General features: G+C 34.8%; 1 protein-coding gene across 1 annotated transcript; it reads left to right on the top strand.

Annotated features, from left to right (window-relative positions):
* The first annotated feature begins 257 nt into the window (after positions 1–257).
* Positions 258–22,324, top strand: LOC110737139 (myosin-11-like). Its single transcript, XM_021917510.1, is given in 38 exon segments — positions 258–875; positions 2,230–2,564; positions 2,687–2,815; positions 3,567–3,710; positions 4,189–4,334; positions 4,413–4,569; positions 4,673–4,731; positions 4,968–5,127; positions 5,235–5,384; positions 5,465–5,601; positions 5,687–5,833; positions 5,941–6,042; positions 6,905–6,962; positions 7,043–7,144; positions 9,296–9,333; positions 9,522–9,648; positions 9,730–9,912; positions 10,002–10,133; positions 10,244–10,353; positions 10,511–10,571; positions 10,816–10,993; positions 13,099–13,304; positions 13,397–13,516; positions 16,199–16,297; positions 16,435–16,656; positions 16,856–16,995; positions 18,187–18,352; positions 18,800–19,051; positions 19,502–19,657; positions 19,788–19,994; positions 20,088–20,231; positions 20,622–20,692; positions 20,775–20,874; positions 20,957–21,013; positions 21,124–21,180; positions 21,267–21,347; positions 21,433–21,515; positions 21,925–22,324. Coding segments are annotated over 37 exon segments (4,614 nt in total). The 5' UTR covers positions 258–875; positions 2,230–2,555; the 3' UTR covers positions 22,049–22,324.
* The last annotated feature ends 1,594 nt before the right edge of the window (positions 22,325–23,918 follow it).

The following is a 23,918-nucleotide window of genomic DNA, read 5'->3' on the forward strand; positions in this document are numbered from 1 at the left end:
ATTCCGATTATTTAAAAATAATCCATAATTGGAATTATTTCGAGCGAACGAGCAAAGTTAAGATTATTTTTACCCATTTTTCTAAAAATATAAACATGTGAGATTTTGTTAGATTCTTTTCTAAAAATTCTTTCAAATTATCATCCATTTTTGTACTTCCTCTGTTCCTATTTTTTTTTGTCCCATTACAAATAAATGGGTCATGTGGGTCTTGTTAGTTCGTGTCAATGTATATTTTATTTTATTAATGTCAAGTTTATATAATTTTTACGCATATAAAAGTTAAATGAGGAAAAAAAAAAAAAATGAAGGGAGGGAGTAACAACGAAGGATAAACTAATTGTCTTTTGTGATTTCATGCTTAATTTTCCATTTTTTTTTGGAAAATTTTAACAGTCGTTTTCAAATATTGAAAGAAAGATGAATCTAATAATTTCTACAATATTTCCCGTTCCCTCCCAAAATCATAAAAGTAACAATCTCTAAAATGCACACAATAGATTGAACCCATTAACGCGCCAATTTCGAGCGAGAAAAACTGCAAAATTACGATTAATTAAGAACCATGAAAAATCTCCTACAATTTGGGAGTAATTTGCAATGATTGATGAAAATCAACGCGAAGTTACAGGGCTAATTGCAGAATGTCACTCCCACTTCTTTGCCGAAGAGAGAGAAAATTACTATTCTCAACTCCATTTCCAACCACCAAGAAGAGGAAGAAGAAAATAATCGAATGATTTTTCTCTGATTTTGGAGGATTATAACCCTAATTGGAGAAATTTGGGCAAGGGTTTTGATTGGTAAACGTTTTATTGATGAATATGATTGCGAATTTTGGCAATATTTGATTGAGTTTTTGATACCTAAAAATGGTATGTGATTTTATTATATTTTTTTGTTTTGTTTTTGAATTGCTGGAATTTGATTGATGATTGTTTGTTATGAGATACTGAAAATATTTCCTTGAAATAAAAATACTGAAAATATTCGGTTTCAAATTTAATTTTAGATGTCAAATTTTGTAAGAATGATGAATGTGTTAGATAGTTTCATATTGTTTGGTTTGATTGGGATATATTAGATGATGGAGAATGTCATGGAAGTATCATTGGTAAAATTAATGCAACAAGGCTTGGTAATGTCGAATTAATACTAATGAAGTGGTAGTCTAATATGATATTCCCTTCGTTGCATATTATTTATCGAGTTAATGAACTTTTTTTCATTCCATAAACACGTCATATTAGAAAAACTGTGCACTATAATGTGCATAGCCTATACTGAATTAAGCGCATCTCCAATGATTGTAGCTAGCGACTAACTTGCAAATTTTAGAAGGCCCAAGCTATTAAGCTTGATTGGCTAATTGTTGAAGTTGAAATGGAAAATTAGCTTGGGCAAGCTTATTTGCTTGGAAAAAGGATGTAGAATGGTACTTAACCATTTATTGACAAGTAGGATTTTATTAGCAATTAAGTTGCTAGTTCATTGGGATACAAACTATTGAATCTAGCTAAAAATGGGAATAGCTTGAAATCCTATTAGGCATGACTAGCTAATTTGGCAATTAGCTTGACATTGGAGATACTATGGAATGAGGTATAAAGCAGCAAGTTGTAGAAGTAACTTCTACCTTTGCTATGAGGTGTCCTCATAAAATGGTAGCGAAATATAAGTTTAACTTCGTATGCTTTTATGAAAGCAGACTTTATGAAATGGCAAGCCGTAAAGATTTACTATTGTCCTCGTTATTTTGGTTATGGCTTATGATGGACTAAATAAAATGACTTTTCATCCTATCAACTTAAGGTGTATGAAGTTCATATTAGATCCTTTGAGCAAAGTAACAGAGGCTCCGTTTCAGCTGAAGTTGATTAGGGTTAATGGTAGACTTACGTTAACATAGCTCTTATTCGAAACTCTTTGATGGCGCCTTTTAAATCGAAGTACTATAATATTGAAGTACATGTAATAGTTTTCTCTATGGCAAGAAAAATATAGTGGAATGGCTAGTTTATAGTAGAGCCCAATGCAGTGAAGATTTAAAAAACACATTAGCCAGCTAAATAGTTTCAGTGATAAGTTCGACCAGTTTAACTAAGATGGTCCAGGGTTCAAATCCATGTACTTCGTATGATCCAATGAATACTAATGTCATGCTAATTTTTCCTATACTTCTCTACTATCTATGATGTAACATGCTAATATATATGCCTATTTTATCAGGTTTGATTGCGTCCGTGTCCTTCTTATGTTGCTGTGGGGAGATACCAAGGTCATGTCATGTACATAGTGAGGAGCAATCTAACTTTATCTTTTGCATCAAAAGCTAGTAATCATGTAGCCTTGAGTTATGTTTATTGTAATCTCAATCAAAAAATCTATCTGATGTTGATTAGTCCTTTGCCAAATGGGGAATGCACCACAAGTAAACAGAATCAAAATATAAAGAAGCTATTCTATCCGAGGACATAAAGTTGTGCTAATTGCTAAGTCCTGGACTTTAGCTTATTCACTTCGTCTCAGGCACAGCTGCTAGTGTACAGTGTGACATGTACAAAGTAATGTTCTTGATGACAATTCTTTTGATGGTCCATTTTCTCTAATGCAAATACTGTTTAATTGTGATGCCTTTTTTTGGTATAAAGATGATCTGTATTATTATTCATATTATTTGCTACAGGGTACTCCAGTTAACATAAAAGCAGGCTCTCATGTCTGGGTTGAGGACCTAAAATCAGCTTGGATTGATGGACAAGTTATAAAAATAAATGGACAAGAAGCTGAAATTGAAACTTCAGATGGAAATAAGGTACCTTGACATTTTATGTTTTGCTTGTCAATCAACACTTTCAAAACTAGTGGATGGAGGTTTGATGTGCCTTTTGATGTTAACATGAGGAGAGGAGTTATGCTGGTTGTACACAAATTTTGGGCTAGCAAGATAGTCCGTTGATAATTTCAATTATTCTGTCAGTCTGTCTTCAATTCCTCCTTAAGTTTACTTGTAGCTTTAATCTTTCTTTCTTAGTATTTCCAACAACTCAGCTTAATTTAGTTCGTTATATATGATTCTCTACTATTGTCAAAACCCAAGTGTATACCGTCATACTTGGAAAGGACTTTGGCTGAAACATTATTGTGAAAATTACTTATTTGCAAACGACTCTGTTCTAATTTCTCTATTGTCAAAACCCAATGTTACCTTGTCATACAATTGAAAGGACTTGGCTCACACAAGCTCATAGAAATATAGAATAGATGATAAAATTTTGATTGCCTCAGAGCTTGTTATTTATTGTGGTTCTGAACATCATGGCATTGTTTACTCCCATTGCTTATTTATGAAAAGCATTTGACATCAGACTTGTTGCTTCAAGCATTTATCTTTTAACACTAGGGTATTGTATAAAATCTTATTCTTATGGTAGAAAAGTATAGTTTATCTATTCATCTTCAAATTGATTGATTCTGGTGGCTAATAAAATGAATCTGTTCATGTTCAAAATAGAAGAATTTAGTGATTTGTAATCTATTAAGTGTCTTACCTGAATTCTGTATAGGTTGCTGCAAAATTGTCAAACTTATATCCCAAAGATATGGAAGCTCCTCCAGCTGGGGTTGATGACATGACCAAGCTGTCTTATTTGCATGAGCCAGGTGTTTTACAGAACCTGCGCACTAGATATGAGTTCAACGAAATCTATGTAAGTACTGCTGGGTGTCATCCCCCCCCCCTCCCTCTAAGAAACAGTATTGAGAGAGAGAGAGAGACTTTCATAATTGTACAAGAAGAATACCCATTGGTTCTGCCCTGTTACTGTTTATGTTAGTTTGGGAATAGGTTTACCACCTTTACGGCTTTACCTTTTGGCGCCTAGGGTTGGGAAGGATTAATATAAGATTTTTTGGTTGGTCTCTTTGTAATTTCTTTCTTGAGAGTGAATGGTTTACTTAGGTGCCTGCCTTGCAGGCCTTTGCTGCATGGGTTTTTTTAGGGGTTGTCATGCACTTAGGATTACATGTAAATTTTGTTTAATTCAGAGGACACCATGGGCTTAATTTGTGTATCTATCGCTTTCCTCAATATATTTCACCATATAGTTTAAAATATATATATCACTTAAGGTAAGATTCTAACCGAATTCTTTCAAAATTTATGCAAATAATTTCCGTTGTTGATAGACTTATACTGGAAATATACTCATCGCAATAAATCCGTTTCAAAGACTGCCTCATCTCTATGATTCTCACATGATGCAACAATACAAAGGGGCACCCTTGGGTGAGCTAAGTCCTCACGTTTTTGCAGTGGCTGATGTTGCTTACAGGTTATATTTGATCCTGTTGCTTTTTGTTTCAAAATATAAGTGTTGTACAAGAGTAATTTTTTGTGGTTTTATGGACAGGGCAATGATAAATGAGGGGAAAAGCAATTCGATTCTTGTAAGTGGTGAAAGTGGAGCTGGGAAAACTGAGACTACAAAGATGCTGATGCGATACCTTGCTTATTTGGGGGGTCGCTCATCAACTGAGGGACGCACGGTTGAGCAACAAGTTCTTGAAGTATGATTCTTTTGTTTTATTCCCCATATGGTTTTTTTCTTTTTTTTTTCTTTTTTTTTTTCTGTCATATGAAGTTTACATGTACTATTTGGTTGATATGCAGTCAAATCCAGTTCTTGAAGCATTTGGAAATGCTAAAACAGTCAGAAATAATAATTCCAGGTGAACAATATTTTCCCACTCGAATGAAACATCTTTATGCAACTTAATTTCTAGGATGTTTGGCTGCTAACGATCAGTGTTAATCCATTTTTAAGCATAGACTGCAGTAATAATTGTACAAAAGATATTCTTTGATTCTGCATAAAAATAAGAAATCGCTTCTTGTCCCGGGATCCATGATTGATGCTCTTAAGTTTTTTGTTTGTTTGGATGTTTTAAATTACTTGCTATTGCAGTCGCTTTGGTAAATTTGTGGAGATCCAGTTTGACAAGCGTGGAAGAATATCAGGGGCCGCTATCAGAACTTACCTTTTAGAAAGATCTCGTGTTTGCCAAGTCAGTGATCCTGAGCGTAATTACCATTGTTTTTATCTGCTTTGTGCAGCACCTCAGGAGGTATTAATTTGTTCAAATAAGTCTTATTACTGTTATGTGTGTATTCCATTTCTTTTAAATGTTGACATAAATGGGATTTTTTTGTGCAACGCTGTTCTGGTTTCAAGGAGATAGAGAAGTACAAACTAGGAAGTCCAAAAACATTCCATTATCTTAATCAGTCAAAGTGCATTGACTTGGTTGGCGTGAGTGATGCAGAAGACTATCTTGCCACTCGAAGAGCTATGGATGTTGTTGGAATCAGTGAAAAGGAGCAGGTATTCTTTTTAGTTATCTGTGCATGGATATGAAGCTGTGGCGCTGTGCATTTTCTTTTCCTCACTCTCTTTGCCCTCAGGAAGCAATTTTTAGAGTAGTTGCTGCAATTCTTCATCTTGGAAATATCGATTTTGCTAAAGGAAAGGAGATAGATTCCTCTGTTATAAAAGATGATAAGTCAAGATTTCATCTCAACGTTGTCTCAGAACTTCTCATGTATGAACTACTTCTGCATATCAACAATTTGCAGCAACTTCTTAAACACAGACAGGAAAATTAACATTTATTTAATTTATGTTAGGTGTGATGCTCAGGCATTGGAAGATGCGTTACTGAAACGTGTCATGATTACCCCTGAAGAAGTCATAAAAAGAAGTCTTGATCCTCTGAATGCCACAGTTAGCAGGGATGGCTTAGCTAAGACAATCTACTCTCGTCTCTTTGACTGGTATGATTATAGTGTTAGAGCAATCCTATTGCTGCCGCTTCCTATCTATTTTTGAATTTGAATATTGATGTCATTCTCCTCTTAGATTTTTTGTTTTCCTTTTGCAGGCTTGTTGATAAAATTAATGTATCAATTGGACAGGATTCAAATTCAAAGTCCTTGATTGGTGTCCTTGATATCTATGGTTTTGAAAGTTTTAAGCATAACAGGTAAGAATAAACAAAGTTGACAAGAAAAAAAAAAAAAATATATATATATATATATATATATATATATATATATTTACTGTGAAGACATGGGTAGGAGTTTCATGTTATTCTGACTAATTTCTGGTCTATCAGAGGTTAGACATCTGCAGAGAATCTATTTTACTTGGTAATAGAATTCCGTCAGCCAATTTTGCTTGTACCTAGTATACATCTGTTGTTTATTATGGAAGCTGTAACTTTATTAGCAGATCTGAGTTCTGGGCGTTTGGGACTGTTTTGGCTGATGGCATTCTAAGCATTACAATGGCAAAATTTGTGTAGATTCCAGTTGGACCCTTTACATGTCTAGTTAGGTAATGTGAGTGCTGTTTTGGTTAAGGTAGTTACCTCTTAAATGAGCCTTCGTTCTTTGGAATATCATTTGACATGTGTCATTGTTGTTTGTTCCTACTGGAAGGGTAAGCAACATTCATTGGATTTTGGTGGCCTTAAAAGTGGTTTTGAGAATTTGTCTCAGAATTTAAGTGCATGTGGCCTTTTCCCTCCCGTTTTTCAGGAACATTGATTGCTAAATTTGTACTGTTTATGATATGTCCTTCTGATTCTTGTGGATCACTCCTGGTCATTTGTAACAATTCTCATCTGTCCATAAATTTTAGTCATGTATACTCCTTGGGACACTAGGTATCACAAGTATCACAAAGTTATTTTAGTAAAACCATGGAGACTTGTAAAATTTACAGGGTTGGGACAATGTGACAGTTATTCTTATACGAAGGGATTATGTTTATTTAAACTTTTGGAAAGCCTTTTTGTCTTGAAAGACAAGGAGAAACTTATATTTTCGTATCATCTTGTTCAGCTTTGAGCAGTTTTGCATTAATTTTACAAATGAAAAGCTTCAGCAACATTTTAACCAGGTGAGATTTTTTGTATAAATCTTGCACTTTCAATTGCTTTTACTTTTTCAGCTTTAATAAAACTTTGTGGGCACTTGCAGCATGTCTTCAAAATGGAGCAAGAGGAGTACACAAAAGAGAAGATTGATTGGAGCTACATTCAGTTTGTCGACAATCAAGGTGTTCTTGATCTTATAGAAAAGGTAATTTTCTTTCTCAGTTATCTTTCAATTTGTTGTTTGACCAAGAATCTCAGTCTCAGCCCTAAATGATATGGGTTTTAAGAAAAATCCTTTAAGGTTATGATAATTGAATTGAAGGAAGGGGGGGGGGGGGGAATTATTTCTATGATCAGAGTTTATCTTAAGATTCTAGATCAGAAAGTGAATCAATGAAACAATTGAGCTTTATCAACACAAATTGAAGAACAATGTAGCTCTATGCCGTTTTTGCAGCCCAAATAAAAGGGAGTGGAAATAAACTGAAGTACCATGTATGATAGTCATGAGTCATATTATAGGTGTGAGGAAATCATGAATGCACTCACCTTCAACACATTATCCCAAAGATTTTGGGTGTGGGATTTTTTTTTTTTTTTTTTTTTTTTTTTTTTTTTTTTTTTTTGGGGGGGGGGGGGGGTTGGGGGTTGAGATAAAATGAAACAGGTCTATACCTTGGGGCTTCTCTAAGTGTTACCATAGACTCGTGATCTCGATTTTTGGTAATAGTCTGCTCTTTTAATTTTTGGTGTGCTGATATGTAAAGTTAAATAGGATTGGGTTAACTAGCATATAAAATAATTGCGTTGTTTACAAAGTTAAGAACTGGTGATTGCATGATTGTTTAGTTGTTTACATTCTTGTTTGCAAGAAATGAAAGGCAGGATCTAGAGCTTATTGTCAAAATAAGATTAGAGGTAGAAATTTACAGAATGCAGATATACAGATTAGAACTTGAGGTATAAAATCTCATGTTAACGGCAAGTAGTCCAGTTAGAAAATTTGTTTCCTATCTACGGATTTATAAAAATTGGGAGTTGAAGTTTCCCAGTGCTTATGAGTGATTAGTTTAGCACATCAACATTCATAGTCATGAATTATGAATTAATAACCTTGCACCTTCAAACTTAAGGGTGATAGGTCGGAGTTTAGAAACTGAGTGCAGGAAGCTTCTATGTAGAGGACTAGAGGGTAGGATCTGTAATTTTGTCATCGGAGAACAAGTCAATGATAATAAATATAAGGAAAATGATAAACTTAGCCCTAAGGGCTATGTATAAGAAGCTAAAAGAGGAAATATTAAAGATAAAATAACATTAATTAACCAATCTGTGCGTGATTTTATCATGAATTCCCAACTTAATTCCATTTCAGGAAGTATATTTAATGCTTATATATAGCCTTAAGGGCTACATATATCATTACCCTAAATGTAATCATATGAATAATCTACTATCAGTTAGCATAGTTGCAAGAACCAAGAGGTCTTATGGCCTATCTTTGATATGGCTTTTTTTTGTATATATAATTATATTATGAGGAACATTTCGAACAAATTAGGGGCTTGCCCCTCTCCTTCACCCAAAAAAAAAAAAAAAAAAAAAAAAAAATCGAACAAAAAGGGGGATTTTTGGCCTTGTGATTAGCTTAGTTTAGTTTCACATGGATTCTTGGTCTGTAATTTATTTTTTCATTTTTTCTTTTACCATGGTAATCATCCCTAGAATTATATATGTGCCTGTCTTTCGTCTTTTCTTTTTTCCTCTTTTATTGCTCTTGTTTCTTTGGGTTTGAGTGTTTGTTTCACCATATATGTCCTTTATCTTCCCATTTATTGCTGATAATTTATTTTTCCTTGTTTTGGAGAACCTTGTTATGCCATGAAGGAAAAAAGGAGGGAGTGGGGAGGGGAAGACAAGGAGGCCCAATCCCCAGGGGAAGAGATTAATGGATCAAGTAAATTTGTGAAATATTTTATGTTTTTTGGGAGAATGTGGGCTAATTACTGAGACAAATTTCTATATATACCTATTTTAAAATTGATTCTCTCAATGTTGTGAGATGCATATTCTTTTCTTTCTAGTTTCTTTTCCCATTTATTTTTTCTTTTTTAAGGTTTAGCTTTTATAAACTAAGTAAAGTAATCAACATTAAACTTTTGAAGAAAGACTTGAACCATTAATCATCATTTTCCTTCGCGTCAAAGGCCCTGTTGTGTTAAGCTGATTTTTATTGATCTGATACGGATTTTACCTATTAAGTTGAATTTCTTGCTCACTTTTTTTTTTCCCATGCAACTATTATTTAGAATTAGGATAGTTGCTTTGCCTGACCTTTCCCTATGTTTCTTTGCAGAAACCAGGCGGAATAATAGCTCTTCTGGATGAGGCTTGGTAAGCTATCTTTTTTTTTACTTTTGTATAGATACGCATGTATTGAATAAAGAAAGCACACAGTTCTTGTTCCTTCGCCTTTTCTAAGGTTGCTTTACCTTTGCAAGATTTATCTTGAGGCAGGCTGGTTAAAACACTTTCCCAGTTGGGCTCACGCACATTTTTCGTTATACTTTCTTTTTCTCTAGTATGTTCCCCAAGTCAACTCCTGAGACATTTGCATCAAAGCTTTATCAGACTTACAAAAATCACAAGCGCCTTCTCAAGCCAAAGCTTTCAAGAACAGACTTCATTATTTCTCATTATGCTGGGGAGGTATGTCGACCTTTCAGTCATTTATTGTGCTTTGTCATTGGTGCAATGATACTCATTTGCATTCACTGCATTTTGATTTAGGTCCTATATCAATCAGATCAATTTTTGGACAAAAATAAGGACTATATGGTGCCTGAACATCAAGACCTGGTAACATCTTCCAAATGTCCATTTGTAGCAGGCCTTTTTCCTCCATTGGTTGAGGAGACAACAAAATCTTCAAACAAATCTTCTAAGTTTTCCTCTATAGGCTCTCGGTTTAAGGTACTTTTCGACATATTTGACTTTTAAGGAACTTTCTTCATTTTCTGTAGAATAGGTTGATAATGTTGTTATATGGTTTATTGTTGTAGTTACAACTGCAACAGCTGATGGAGATACTAAGCTCAACAGAACCTCATTACATAAGATGTATAAAGCCAAATAATCATCTTAAGCCTGCTATTTTTGAGAATGTGAACATCTTACAACAATTGCGTTGTGGCGTGAGTGCAACTTATCTATTTGACTACTACTTGTAATTTATAGAATGAATTTTATCACGTTTATTGTTCTGGTTCAATCTGACTTATCGACTTTTTGCTTGTTCATTTAGGGGGTCCTAGAGGCAATCAGAATCAGTTGTGCAGGTTACCCTACTCGTCGTCTTTTCTTTGAGTTTATTAATAGATTTGGACTCCTTGCTCTAGAGGCCTTAGAAGGGAAGTATGTATCATCTTCTTTCAATTTTTTTTTTTTAATGTAAAGCTGAATTTGAACTATTGCTTCTGTTGATTTTTTTTTTGACAAAGTCACTCCATCCTCTTCTCCTCTCCCCCTCCTAATGGTTTATCTGGTATTAACTGACCAAGTTCGTGTGCAGTTATGATGACAAAGTTGCATGTGAAAAAATATTGGAAAAGAAAGGGCTAAAAGGTTACCAGGTATTACTCTACTCCTATCCTTGCGATGATGACTATTTGATTCTTCACTATAGCCTCTAAGGTTTCTGCTTGATGCTAATTTTTCAACAGAATTGAGTTATTGTGTTTGATATGGACATCAGTGTATTGTTGAAGTGAATTGCTCTGCTTAATCCTATCTAAATTCAGCCAAACTTATTTGTCCACTTGATGGTTGGTTTCCTTTATTTTGTCTTCAGATATTTACATAACAGATTTATTGCAGATAGGCAAAACTAAAGTGTTCCTGAGAGCTGGTCAGATGGCTGAATTGGATGCCCGAAGAGCCGAGGTACTCAGCAATGCAGCAAAGATTGTACAGAGACGTATGCGAACTTATTATGCCCGTAAACAGTTTATTGCATTGCGTGAGGCAGCAGAGTGCATACAAGCATCTTTGAGAGGTAAATTCTCCATTATAAATAGCGCCATTGTTAGAATTACTTCAAAATAGACACTCCCAATACACTGAATAATAAAACCGATTACCTCAATGGGCTGACTTTAAGATGGCTTTAATGCACATATGATCCTATGTTATTATTTTATGAACAATCTCCCACTTGGGCTTCATGTATTTTTTGATTTCCTCGTATAATATGTATACTCTTATGACCTCAAATCTTTGCTATCATGAACGAGGGTATCACTTAGAAATTTTGTCCATTAATCAATAATCATGCCAACTTAGGACCAAAAACAGCCTTTGTGTTTAATATTATGACTAAGCCCCCAATGATTACATATATCAAAACATTACCAAATGTCATAGTACCCATGTGAGTTGTATGCTCATGAAAGATCTTGGGTGGTAGTCCCTTAGTAAGGAGATTCACATTCATAAAGATTGTTTCAATATGTTCCCTCAACTCTTTCCACTAAGAATTTTTTTTTTAACATGGAACTTGATATCAATATGTTTTGACTTTGACGATCTACTATTGTTATTAGAATACAATACCGCGGACCTATTGTCATACAATATCTTTATAGGTCTTTCAATACCATCTACAATTCACAGTCCAGTGACTAAATTTCGCAGCCATAAAATCTGATTAGATGCCTCAAAACATGCTATAAACTCTGCTTCCAAAGTGGAAATCTGTATAAGTTCCTATTTATCACTCTTTAAGGATATGGATCCAATGGCAAGAGGATAAACATAGCCTGAAGTGGATCTAGAATAGCCTTGGCATCTAACATGATCGGAGTTGGAATACCCAGTGTTCTCTAACTGGCCCGACCTCCTATGTGTGAGCATGTAGTGTTTTGTTCTCTGAAGATATCACATTACTGTTTTAGTCTTTGATTGCTTCCCATTGTTCCAATCACGAATAGCTTAAATATCTACCAAACATGCCAACAATTTACACAATGTCTGGACGTGTACAAATATAAGGCTCCCCACTGCCAAAGCATAGGGAACATTTTGCATCTCTATGGTTTGAAATTATTTTTAGGGCATTGGTCGAGACAAAACTTATCCCATTTAGCGACAGGGGTATCACCTGGCTTATCTTGCATGCCAAACTTTTCAAGAATCTTCTCAATATAGTTTCTTTGTTATATTCTCGAGAAAAATCTCGATATATCTCAAATTTTAAGACAAAGAATGTTTTTCCTAGATTTTCATTTCAAATTTCTTTGATACAAATCTCTTGGTTTCATGCAATAGCTCTATATTGTTACTCGCGAGCAATATGTCATCAACACATAAGACTAGGAAAATATGTTTACTCCCATTGAACTTATGGTATATACAATCTTCAACCGCATTCCCTCAAAATCAAAAGAGATGGAACTAGGTTCTAAATATATTATCCAATACCAATTTAGATGCTTAATAAGCCAAATATGCCGAAACATAAAGCTGATCACTTCTATGTGCTGCTTTAAGATAGCTTTTATACACATATGATCATACATTTATGCCCCCAATATTATTTTCCTAACAGTCCCTGAACATGAGTCAACATTCTAAAACAAAAAAATATGAATCTCTAATAGTTTGTTTAGATGAGGGAATTTAAAGGGTTAAAGAGAGTGAAACTTTATTTCCCTTGTTGGATATGGGAATGGGTGACAGGAAGGGAAGGGATGGGATGAGATGGTAAGGGATCCATTACCCTTACACTTACAATAAACCAAATCCTTATGTTGTTGGAAGATTTGGAAGGCTACCCACACCTTCCCTCCGCCATTCCTGCCCAAACATACTGTTAATCTAATTAGGGAACTAATTCATTCATGTCTCATATTTAGTAAAAATGAGTGTATTTCTTTTTATTATAATCTCTATAAATTAAAGGATTATAAATCGTACAATTTTGCTGCACATTTGCTTACAAGTCTCTCCTACCCTCCCCCTCACCCCCCCCCCCCTTGTTTCCTCTTTTCTCTGTCTCTCTGTGTGAGAACCCAAGGAAATGTTCCTTTGCCTAGTTATATGAATTTTAACATGTAATTTATACTTATGATTGATTCATGTGCATTTTTCATGTGGCTTTAGGAAACCTTGCTTGCAAATTGTTTGACAAAATGAGAAGGGAAGCAGCCGCTACAAGAATTCAAAAGAATGCACGTAAATATCAAGCTAAGAATAAGTATAATAAACTTCGTGTCGCAGTTCTAGCCTTGCAAATGACTTTACGGACAATGGCTGCTCATAAAGAATACCACATTAGAAGGCAAAACAAAGTGGCAACTCTTATTCAGGTTCAATTTTTTTCTTTCAGAATTGGCTCATTTTATCATATTATTCTGTTCTGAAGATAATACTTCTGACACTCTGGTCATACTTGGGACAGAGCCGATGGTGTTGCCATAGAGCTTCTTCATACTATAAAAAGCTAAGGAAAGCATCCTTAGTTACACAATGTAGATGGAGGGGAAGACTTGCAAAACGAGAACTAAGAAAGCTCAAGATGGTCAGTTATTCAGTTTTGCTTGCATCATGCTTGTTGTGCCATCCTGTATATCCATCCTATAGTTACATGGCAGTGTCTCTTATCATTTATGTCCTCAGCCAACATAAACAGAAAATTCACATAATGCTGGGAGATGAATTTCTTGATAAACTGGATTAGCCCTTCTCTTATATAGCTTGGCAGGAGATAAATTTACCCTGACAAAGGATTGGGTAGGGAAACTAACAATTATATACACCCAATCCCCCCCCCCCTCGCAATAGTTAACTAGTGTGTGAGGGGCTTGACATGGTACATCTTTAGATTTTTAAGCATTGACTGACTGACATGTGATTGGCTTCAGATGATCCCTTTTGGGCAGGTTATGGAGACAGGTCTGTGGGATAAGTCCTTGTCCCCCTGATACAAATTCATGGGGAATTCACATAACTTCATGGTTTGATAAATACATCATATTTAATGGCTATGATTCTATTTCTTGATACCAACAGCATACATCTGAAGAATGTGGTTGAGGAAGAATTAAATGCTCCAAGCTTGGCTGATTGAACAAAAATTTAGGCCATCACATGTAATATAGATATTTGATTTAATGAAATGAACACCTTTTCTGCTAATGCTACTGTGTGAAGGGGATAGGGTAAGGTCTACTGGGTAGTGCTTCAAAAGAGTTTTCTGGACATGTAGGCCCCGTTTACTCCACCTTATTTTAGTTGAACTGAAATTAAATTTACTGAATTGAAATTATTTTTACTGAACTTAAATTATTTTTATTGAACTGAAATTAATTTTACTGAACTGAAATTATTTTTGCTGAACTAAACTTAATTTTACTGAACTGAAATTATTTTTGCTGAATTGAAATTATTTTTACTGATTTTCTATTATATTTTTTCCTTATAGTTACTGAATTTTACTAAACTGAACTTATTTTTACTGAACTGAAATTATTTTTACTAAACTGAACTTATTTTTACTTAATATTATTTTTTTAAGGTGAAGTGAACAGGGCCGTAGTATTAGTCAGCTGTATGTTATTCTTGTTCAAATAAATTTAGTGTCGTGCAATGCTGCAGCTGGTTTTTCAGTCAAGATAGATTTTCTGATAACCTATATAGGAGGGTTTGAGTGTTGATGGCACAGGGTGATGCAACTCTTTGTACAAATACATGTTAAGAATGCTAATCACGTAGCAATCGAAGCTTTTTGTCTTGCGATTCTGTTAGGATCAGACTAAGGACATACTTTAGCCTTTATGATATTAAGTAGAAGCAATACCCTTCTATTTGGATGAAAGCATTATAGAATTAAGTAAAACTAACAGGTTGAAGACAAGAACAGCTTAGACCTTTTTTGTTTAGTTGTGGAGATATGGCAGGGAATTCCTTAGTTTTATGATATTTTATTTTTATTTATTTATTTATTTATTTTTTCATCTTTGAATAGATGCTATCCTCTATGCAAATCTAGGAGAATTGTAAATTTTGTTACTTTGCTTGTTGTTTACAATATCTTCCTTGCTACTTTTTCTGAAACTAGAATTGCCTTGGTATATACTTTATATTTAATCCATGGATAATTGTAAATTTTGTTACTTTGCTTGTTGTTTACAATATCTTCCTTGCTACTTTTTCTGAAACTAGAATTGCCTTGGTATATACTTTATATTTAATCCATGGTTTACAGTCAATTTGATCATGCTGTTGTCATTTTGATTTTCTCATCCTTGTTTTTGTTGTAGATATTAATCATATTATACATACTCCTTTCGTCTTCAAATGATTGTCTTAGAGTTAGTGGGGAATTCAAAACCCCTGAGAGAGAGAGAGAGAGAGATCAGAAATGATATCATAGAAAGAAAGATCAGAAATGAGATCAGAGAGAGAGATTGCATGGAGATTAGAAATGAGATCAGAGAGAGAGAGATCGCATGGAGATCAGAAATGAGATCAGAGAGAGAGAGATCGCATGGAGATCAGAAATGAGATCAGAGAGAGAGAGAGATCGCATGGAGATCAGAAATGAGATGAGAGAGAGAGAGAGAGAGAGAGAGAGAGAGAGAGAGATTGTTACGTAGAATCCATTTAGTAAATCAATTGATTAGTTCATTAACATTTAAGCTTTTCATACTCGATTTTCTGAACCGGAATAATCACCATCTATGCATGGATATGATTAAAGCTAAATGCAATCTTCCATCTTATCAGTATCTGTAATGCATCAGGTCGATGGGGAAGGGCATTATAAGTAGTGCAATCTGACTAGTATCTTGAGGGGGAAAAAAAAAAACAAAACAAAAAAAAGTGAGCTAAGTAGAGGAGGAATGTTATAAATAGAGCCCAATAGGGAGATAGGAGATGTGATCAATATTGATGAAAAGTTCTATTCTGTAGCTAATTCTTAGTGAAAGTGTCCAGCCACTTAAGCTGGGATTGATTTGCTCTATTTGGTGATTTAGTCTCATAAAAAAAAATTAACTATCAATAATTTCCCAAATTTCTTCTTCTTATTTTTATTTCTTCTGTTTATCCATTCTATATATAACATCCTGTTACCGTCTTTGTCAAACACTCAAATCCGAGTCAAAAGAACCATCATTTAACATGATAATATCTCATGGATGCTCCCCTCAGCTTGTTACTTTCATGCTTTTGATCAACGGTTTCCATTTGTATTGGTCAGGCGTCAAGAGAAACAGGGGCCCTCAAGGAAGCAAAGGACAAGCTTCAGAAGAAAGTTGAGGACCTATCATTGCGTTTACAGCTAGAAAAACGGTTGCGGGTACTGCATTTTTGCTTATCTGCAAGTTATGAAGTTGTGAATTCTGTTAAGAACTAGGTTTTGGCTGAATACTGCTCTCAAGTCATTATTTATCCTCCTTTGATGCTCTAATAAGAAGATATGCTACTATCTTGCAGACTGATATAGAGGAAGCAAAATCCCAGGAAATAGCAAAACTGCAAACTACTGTGCAAGCTATGGAGATCAAAATAGATGAGACAAATTCATTACTTGCTAAGGAACGAGAAGCTCTGAAACAGGCCCATGAAGAAGCACCCCCTATTGTCAAAGAAACTCCAGTATTTGTTGAAGACACAGAAAAACTAAATTCTATGAAAGCAGAAGTGGAAAATTTTAAGGTTTAGACATACTTCTTTGGTCCCATAAAATTAGTAAAAAATGTATATCTTTACGCGTTCCAATATAGTTGAAATTGCATTTGAATTATTTTTGGTATTGCATGAATTCCACATTTCACGATCAGCTTATGTGCAATTTGTAATTTTTATTATTATTACTTTTACTTTGATTTGACTTCTTAAGCTCTATGATCTTCAGGCCTTATTTGAAGCAGAAAAACAAAGAGCTGATGAATCTGATCGGAAACTTGTTGAAGCACATGAATTGAATGAAGCGAGGCTTAAAAAGTTGGATGACTCAGATAGAAAGGTCCTGCTGCTCCAACAATCCCTCAATAGGTAATGTTATTACAAGCATATGCAAGTCTCCTTTCTTACATGTCTGAATAAAGATGGTGTTATAAGTGGCTTAAATAGATGTTCAAGTTGTGCTTTAGAAGACTTTAGAAGAGAGTTTTCTCACCTCCACAATGTAAGGTTGTTGAAGCATTCCCTTACTAGCAACCCAAATTTTGGTATTGCTGTGGGTTTTGTTCTGGTAACTTAATGTAAAGGAAGCTGGTTCTAGCTCATTTTTGTGTAGATTCTGAGTCATGAAGACTATAAATTAATGGGTCCATGTCTCCTTGATTACAGATGCTAAGGTTTTACTTTCATCTCATTAGGAAGTTATGTGCAATTGGTGCAGAAAAGTAGCTGGATAATTAATTTATTATATGTATATTACTTTTAGATAATGGTGATAGAAGCTGCCAAATCTGCGGTATCTCGAAGATCCTAGATGCTTTATCCTGTCAACTTTATCTGAGAGGCTTTCCTGATGATATGTTCAGACTGCCTGGTTCTTTGTAAACCTGTATTTTACTTGGAGAAAATTCCCGATATCAAGTTTTGAACTTATTGGTTCGTTATTATAAAAGAAACTGTATATACGTTGTTGTCAAGGAGAAAGCCTTGCAAGCTGATAAGTTTTGCATTCAAGATAACTCTGTTATAGTGTTTAAGACCTTGTGAGCCTTAAGCACTGAGAGTTGGTCTGAAACATGAAATTGAAACTTGAATGCATACATTTTGACCTTCCCTGAAGAGGGTGGGGTAGTGCTCGGTCATAAGCAATAAGTTGCTGTGTGGTGTTTCTATCAATGCCTCCATCCCTTTGATGTGATGCTATGTATGCTATTTGATTTTAATTTTAAGTTGTCATTTTGCCTATTTCTCTCTCTTCTTTTCGAGACTGCAGTACCTACATTGGATACCAATCCTGAATGGGTGTTTGTGTAATGTGCTTAGTTTGCTTATATCATGTTAAGCTAGTAATTTCTTTCATTAAGATGTGAATCAGTAACTGCTGCATTATATAGACTTTCAATAGTGAATTGAGAGGCTTGGAGGATCTGAATCAACATTATTTTGGCATGTTCAAAACATGTGTATACTATTCTTCAATATTTTTGACTCAGTTCTGATAAATCGAATTTTTGGCGACACTTCCATTTATTTCACTCCCCCCCCCCCTCTCTTTCCAATCAGGCTAGAAGAGAAGATTGCCAATTTGGAATCAGAGAATCAAGTTCTTCGCCAACAAGCTGTCTCATTGTCATCCAATAAGTTCACCTCAGGTCGCCAAAGATCGGTTGGTTCTTCAGGTATACTCGGTGATGAATACTGAATACTCACTCTATCTGAAAATAGCCTTGCTGTTAGTTTTGGACGTGGAGAATAAGTGGATGAGAGAGAAAACGTTTGTAAAGGAAAGTGAAAAAAAATTGATGTGATAGTGTGAAAAGGTAATTAGAGAAGGGCCCAAAGTGCTCATGAGAAGATAACATTTTTATTATTGTTTCATTATAACTGACAGGATGATCTTTTTGGGACATCTTACAATGGGAACTGACTTAATGTTAATAGAAAAATTGGTTTGGGATGGAGGGATTAACAAATTAATAATCTCCAAAGTATGAAATCTAAATGTTCTCTAATGCTCCTTGTTTTCCTGTTTGACTGGCAGAGGGGATCTGAAAGTAACCAATATGTTGACACGCATTATAGGATATCCTTCTTTAAAATATTTATGCTCGGCCACTTTGCATTATGCCTACTGCAGTTTCTATTTTACTCATATAACTTCCTCTTGATGCTTCAGGATTTGCATAGCCCTTCCATGAATCATAGAGAAACTGAAGTAGAAGAGAAACCACAAAAATCTCTTAATGAGAAACAGCAAGAGAATCAGGAATTGCTTATTCAATGTATAGTGCAGCCTCTGGGGTTTGCAGGGAACAGACCTATAGCTGCCTGCTTAATATACAAATGCCTTCTCCATTGGAGATCATTTGAAGTGGAGCGAACTGGTATTTTCGACCGAATTATACAGACAATTGGTCATGCTATTGAGGTTTGTAATCTGAGCCACTATGTTACTAAGATATAAGTGAATGTATTGGACATTGGAACATATGCAAGTACCAGACACATTAAAGCTCAAATTTTTTTGGAAACAGGGACACTGTTCAATGATTGGACACCAGCGGGATGTCCTTGGCATCCATTAGTCAAAAAAAGTTTGCATGGTCTTTTACGTTACAAATTACAAACACATGCACACTTTTCAAGTTGACTTGTTTCCTAGCTGTTAATATTTTGATTTCATCCCCATTTGTGGACAGATATCACATCAAATTCTTTTTGCCCCTCACATTTTACATTCTATTTACGAATAAGTGGTTTGAGATTATTGAGGTTTCTAGATGAGAATCAAAGTAGATATAATGTAACATATATTAGCTTATATTCTGGATTAGTCTTTCAAATCTGTTAAGTTAAATCTCATTTTCTTTGAAAATAGGCCCAGGATAACAATGATGTACTGGCTTATTGGTTGTCAAATGCGTCAACTCTTCTTCTGCTGCTGCAACACACACTGAAGGCAAATACCGCGGCTGGAATGGCACCACAGCGCCGCAGGACGTCATCAGCTACTCTTTTTGGGAGGATGAGCCAGGTACAAGAGGATTTATCTGAGAAGGTTATCTTTCCAAGTTATGTCATTTGAAGTAGATACATTTTCTTGAAAGATCTGATTTTTGTAGTGACAAACTTAACTGTCCCGTATCCTCCTTGCCTCTATATAGAGTTTTCGAGGAATTCCACATGGAGTTAGTCTTGCCTTTGTCAATAATGGCATGACTGGTGGTACAGATTCTCTGCGCCAAGTTGAAGCCAAGTACCCGGCTTTGCTTTTCAAGCAGCAGCTTACAGCATACGTTGAAAAGATTTATGGAATGATTCGAGACAATCTTAAGAAAGAAATTTCTCCACTGCTTGGATTGTGCATCCAGGTTTTGTACTTTGCCTTTTTTTCCTTGAGTTGAAATAGAAGTCACTAGTCCTGGATGTTATCTCTAATTTGAGCTAGCCCTTTTTCTAAATAGGCTCCCCGAACATCAAGGGCAAGTTTAGTCAAGAGTTCATCACGTTCAGTTGCAAGCACTGCAGCCCAGCAATCGTTGATTGCTCACTGGCAAGCAATTGTTAAAAGTCTCAGGACTTTCTTGAACACATCGAAAGCAAATCATGTTAGTTTAACCTCTTTGTTCTTATGTTTCTTTTGGTTTCTTCTTGTCCTGTGCCATAGTAGCTTACCTCCACTGGAAAAAAGAATAGAAAAGGTGAAGCAGCATGAAAGAGAGTAAACAGAAAAGGTGGAAGAAAGTAAGAACTAGACAGAAAGGGGGAAGATCAATGAGGCAATTTATTTCAATGGGCTGGTTCTGATTGCGCTGGTCTATGAATGCCTTTTTGATTATAAAAAAAAAAAAAAAAAAAAAAACAATCTTATATAGACATAACTTTACTACTCCCCCTTTGATGTCTTAAGTGAACATCCATCCTATTATATGCTTTTTTTTGCTAGTCTTTGCACCATTAATGCTTTTTTGGCTTGTTCTTTCTTCCCCCTGTTTCAGGTGCCTCCATTTTTGGCACGAAAGGTATTCACACAAATATTCTCATTCATCAATGTTCAATTATTCAACAGGTATTGTATTTCATTTATATTTTGGGATTTTCTTACTCTTGATAGAAAATATAACATAAGCTTTCTCCACTTTTTGGTGCAGCCTTCTATTAAGGCGTGAATGCTGTTCATTTAGTAATGGTGAATATGTTAAGGCCGGTTTGGCTGAGCTTGAACATTGGTGTTACCTTGCAACAGAAGAGGTATCAGATTTTAAGCTTACTTGATCTTTGAATATATGCAGTTATCCTCTATTTAATATGAAGTAATATGGAAAGGATGCAGTATGCAGGTTCAGCCTGGGACGAACTGAAGCATATTAGGCAGGCTATTGGTTTTCTGGTAACGTACCTCCTTTCATCATCTTTGATTAATCAGACACAGTTATCATCACGACTGATGTGCAAGAGAGCTGAGTGGTAATATGATTTTGTACTTTTTTTTCCCCCCAGGTCATACATCAGAAGCCAAAGAAATCCTTGGATGAAATTAGCCATCACCTCTGCCCTGTGAGTGAAAAATAATTGAGAGCAATAGTTGATCAGCATAGTAATATCTTCAAAAAGTTTTGACCACTGTTTATGCCTGTGGGTAGGTTCTAAGTATACAACAGTTGTACCGGATAAGCACAATGTACTGGGATGACAGGTATGGCACCCATAGCGTGAGTCCAGAGGTAAGCCCAGCGGTCAATATTTGCCTTCATGATTATTTGGAATTAATATGTCCAATTGCTAGCATAATTTATTCTTTGCAACCAGGTTATATCTAATATGAGGGTCCTAATGACGGAAGACTCAAACAGCGCAGTTAGCAGTTCTTTCCTGTTGGATGATGATTCAAGGTCTGCTCGTATTTCTGACTTCTCTTAGAGAATATAGTGAATTACAATAATTACATTGATCCCGCTTTGTCTTGCCATAGTGTGAACTGCATTCCTCCATTTCTTCTGGAACTCTTTTCTGTACTGGTTTATGTGTTACATACTTGAAGAACTAGTAGTGATGCCTTACTCAACAAACATGTTTCTCTCCGAGAAAATTCAAGTTTATCATCTTGATATACTCAAGATATAAAGAGTTTTTCAAGTGATCAACAAAAACTACTACCTACGTTTCATATTTTTTGCAGTTTTGAAATATTTTATATCTCACAAATAATATCTTAAAGTTGCAAAAAATATGAAACGGAGGTAGTAGATCATATGCTGCTTGTTAGAGACTAATTTTTTTACTTTTTTCAATTTGGTGCAGTATTCCATTTTCTGTTGATGACATATCAAAATCAATGGAAAAAACAGATATCTCAGACGTTGAACCTCCTCCTCTTATTCGCGACAATTCGGGATTCAGCTTCCTGCTGCCTCGTTCTGACTAGTTACTTTCACTTGTTCAAGATAGCACAATTTTTTTTATCATCTTGTTTTTGAGTCTAGCACAAATTTTCTGAAAAAATAGATAGGTTTGACGTATTATTTTTGCTTTTACACTAGCTTTCTAGTGTAGTTCAATATCCAGATTCCTAGAATATCTATAATTCCTCAGTTTTACAGAGCTTCAGTTGGAGCCTTTGGGATTTCATAAAAACATAGTCCTTCCTGGCTGTAGTTGTACAGGCAATATGAAAATGAAAATCGTGTAGATTTTTGCTGTCTCTCGTTTATAGAAATTAACTTTTGCTTTCCTAAAAAAAAAAGAGTTAACTTTTGCTCATACTCCGTAGCACTAATTAATTATTCCCCTTTTTTTTTGGGAAATTTCCATTGATACCACCGTGGTATTGACTTTTTTTTTTTTAAATGGAATAGGGAGGGGTGATTTCATTAAATAATAATATCATTCGTCACTTACAATTATCCCTTAAGAGATCTAAATTCTCAATACAAGAATTAAACACCCCTAAACTAATGGCATCTCTTCTAAATTGCTCCTGAATAAATTAGATGTCTTTACATCGTTCTTGACAGAGCTCCATTGATGTATAGTCGTAAAAGTGATAAAACTTGATTGATCATCAAGATCTGCAAATTTGTAAAATGAATCTTCTGAATCTGCACCCCTATACCAACACACTCGCAATTCCACAAATTTGCAAGACGAATATTCCAAATTTGTATCCCTGCACACACGAAAAACAAACAAACAAACAATACTACAGCCTACATGGAAGGACTGACTATAATCACCATATTGTTGGTGATCTTTATTGGCTAAAAACATTAAATTGAAGAAGAATTTGGGGCTTACCACTGATAAAAATCGATGGGAGCCCCTAAGTTTTAATATGGTGGCTTAAGTTTGAAGAGAGAGAATAGAGAAGTTTTTAGGGTTTTTTTTTAAGAAGTTTTGTTACTGTGCAAATATAAAATTGGTATTGACTCTTCTCATTAATACACGGTTGAATTATTGCCTTCCTACTAGTATACCTGTGGTTTGGTCTATTTCCCAACCATGACTAACACCGTTAATAAATAGCAAATTAAGTTAACTAATTAAGGAAAAGACTATAATACCCCTTTTAAACATCTAATGTCTCGATTTATGTGTTGAAAATTATTTGGTTAAAGTTTTAGGGGTCATTTTGATCTAAATCGAGCTCAAAATCGACAAAAACATAACGAATATGTCTCGTTTTGTGTGTCATGATATTTTTAAATCTTTTTGTCGTGAGATGCAAACGAGACATTTCCGTTATTTTTTGTCAATTTCGAGCTCGATTTAGACCCCAAAAGGAACCAAAACCAAACAATGATTATATCACGAAAAAAATAACGACACGCAACTCGAGACATTTCTTGACACACATACAAGACATTGCGTTATTTATTTGCTAATTTGGAGGTCAATTTTGACTTTTGTGGCTAAAATGATGCCCAAAACTTTAACAGAATAATTTTCAACACGCAAATCGAGACATTAGGTGTTTAAAAGGGGTATTATAGTCTTTTTCTTAATTAGTTAAAATGATTTGCTATTTATTAACGGTGTTAGTCACAATTGCGAAAAAGACTAAACCACAGGTGTACCAGTGGGGAGTCAAAAGTTCAGGAGTGTATCAATGGAAAAAGTCAATACCACAATGGTACCATGAGAATTTTACTTCTTTTTTTTTTTTTCTTGTTTATTTTAATTTCATACTTAGGCTTAGTTCTCATCACCTTATTTTTGTTGCACTAAAATTATTTATATTGAAATGAAATTATTTTTTTGGGAACTTAAATTAATTTTACTAACTTAATTTTATAGAT

Source organism: Chenopodium quinoa, unplaced genomic scaffold, assembly GCF_001683475.1.
Source record: "Chenopodium quinoa cultivar QQ74 unplaced genomic scaffold, ASM168347v1, whole genome shotgun sequence".
Lineage (NCBI taxonomy): Eukaryota > Viridiplantae > Streptophyta > Magnoliopsida > Caryophyllales > Amaranthaceae > Chenopodium > Chenopodium quinoa.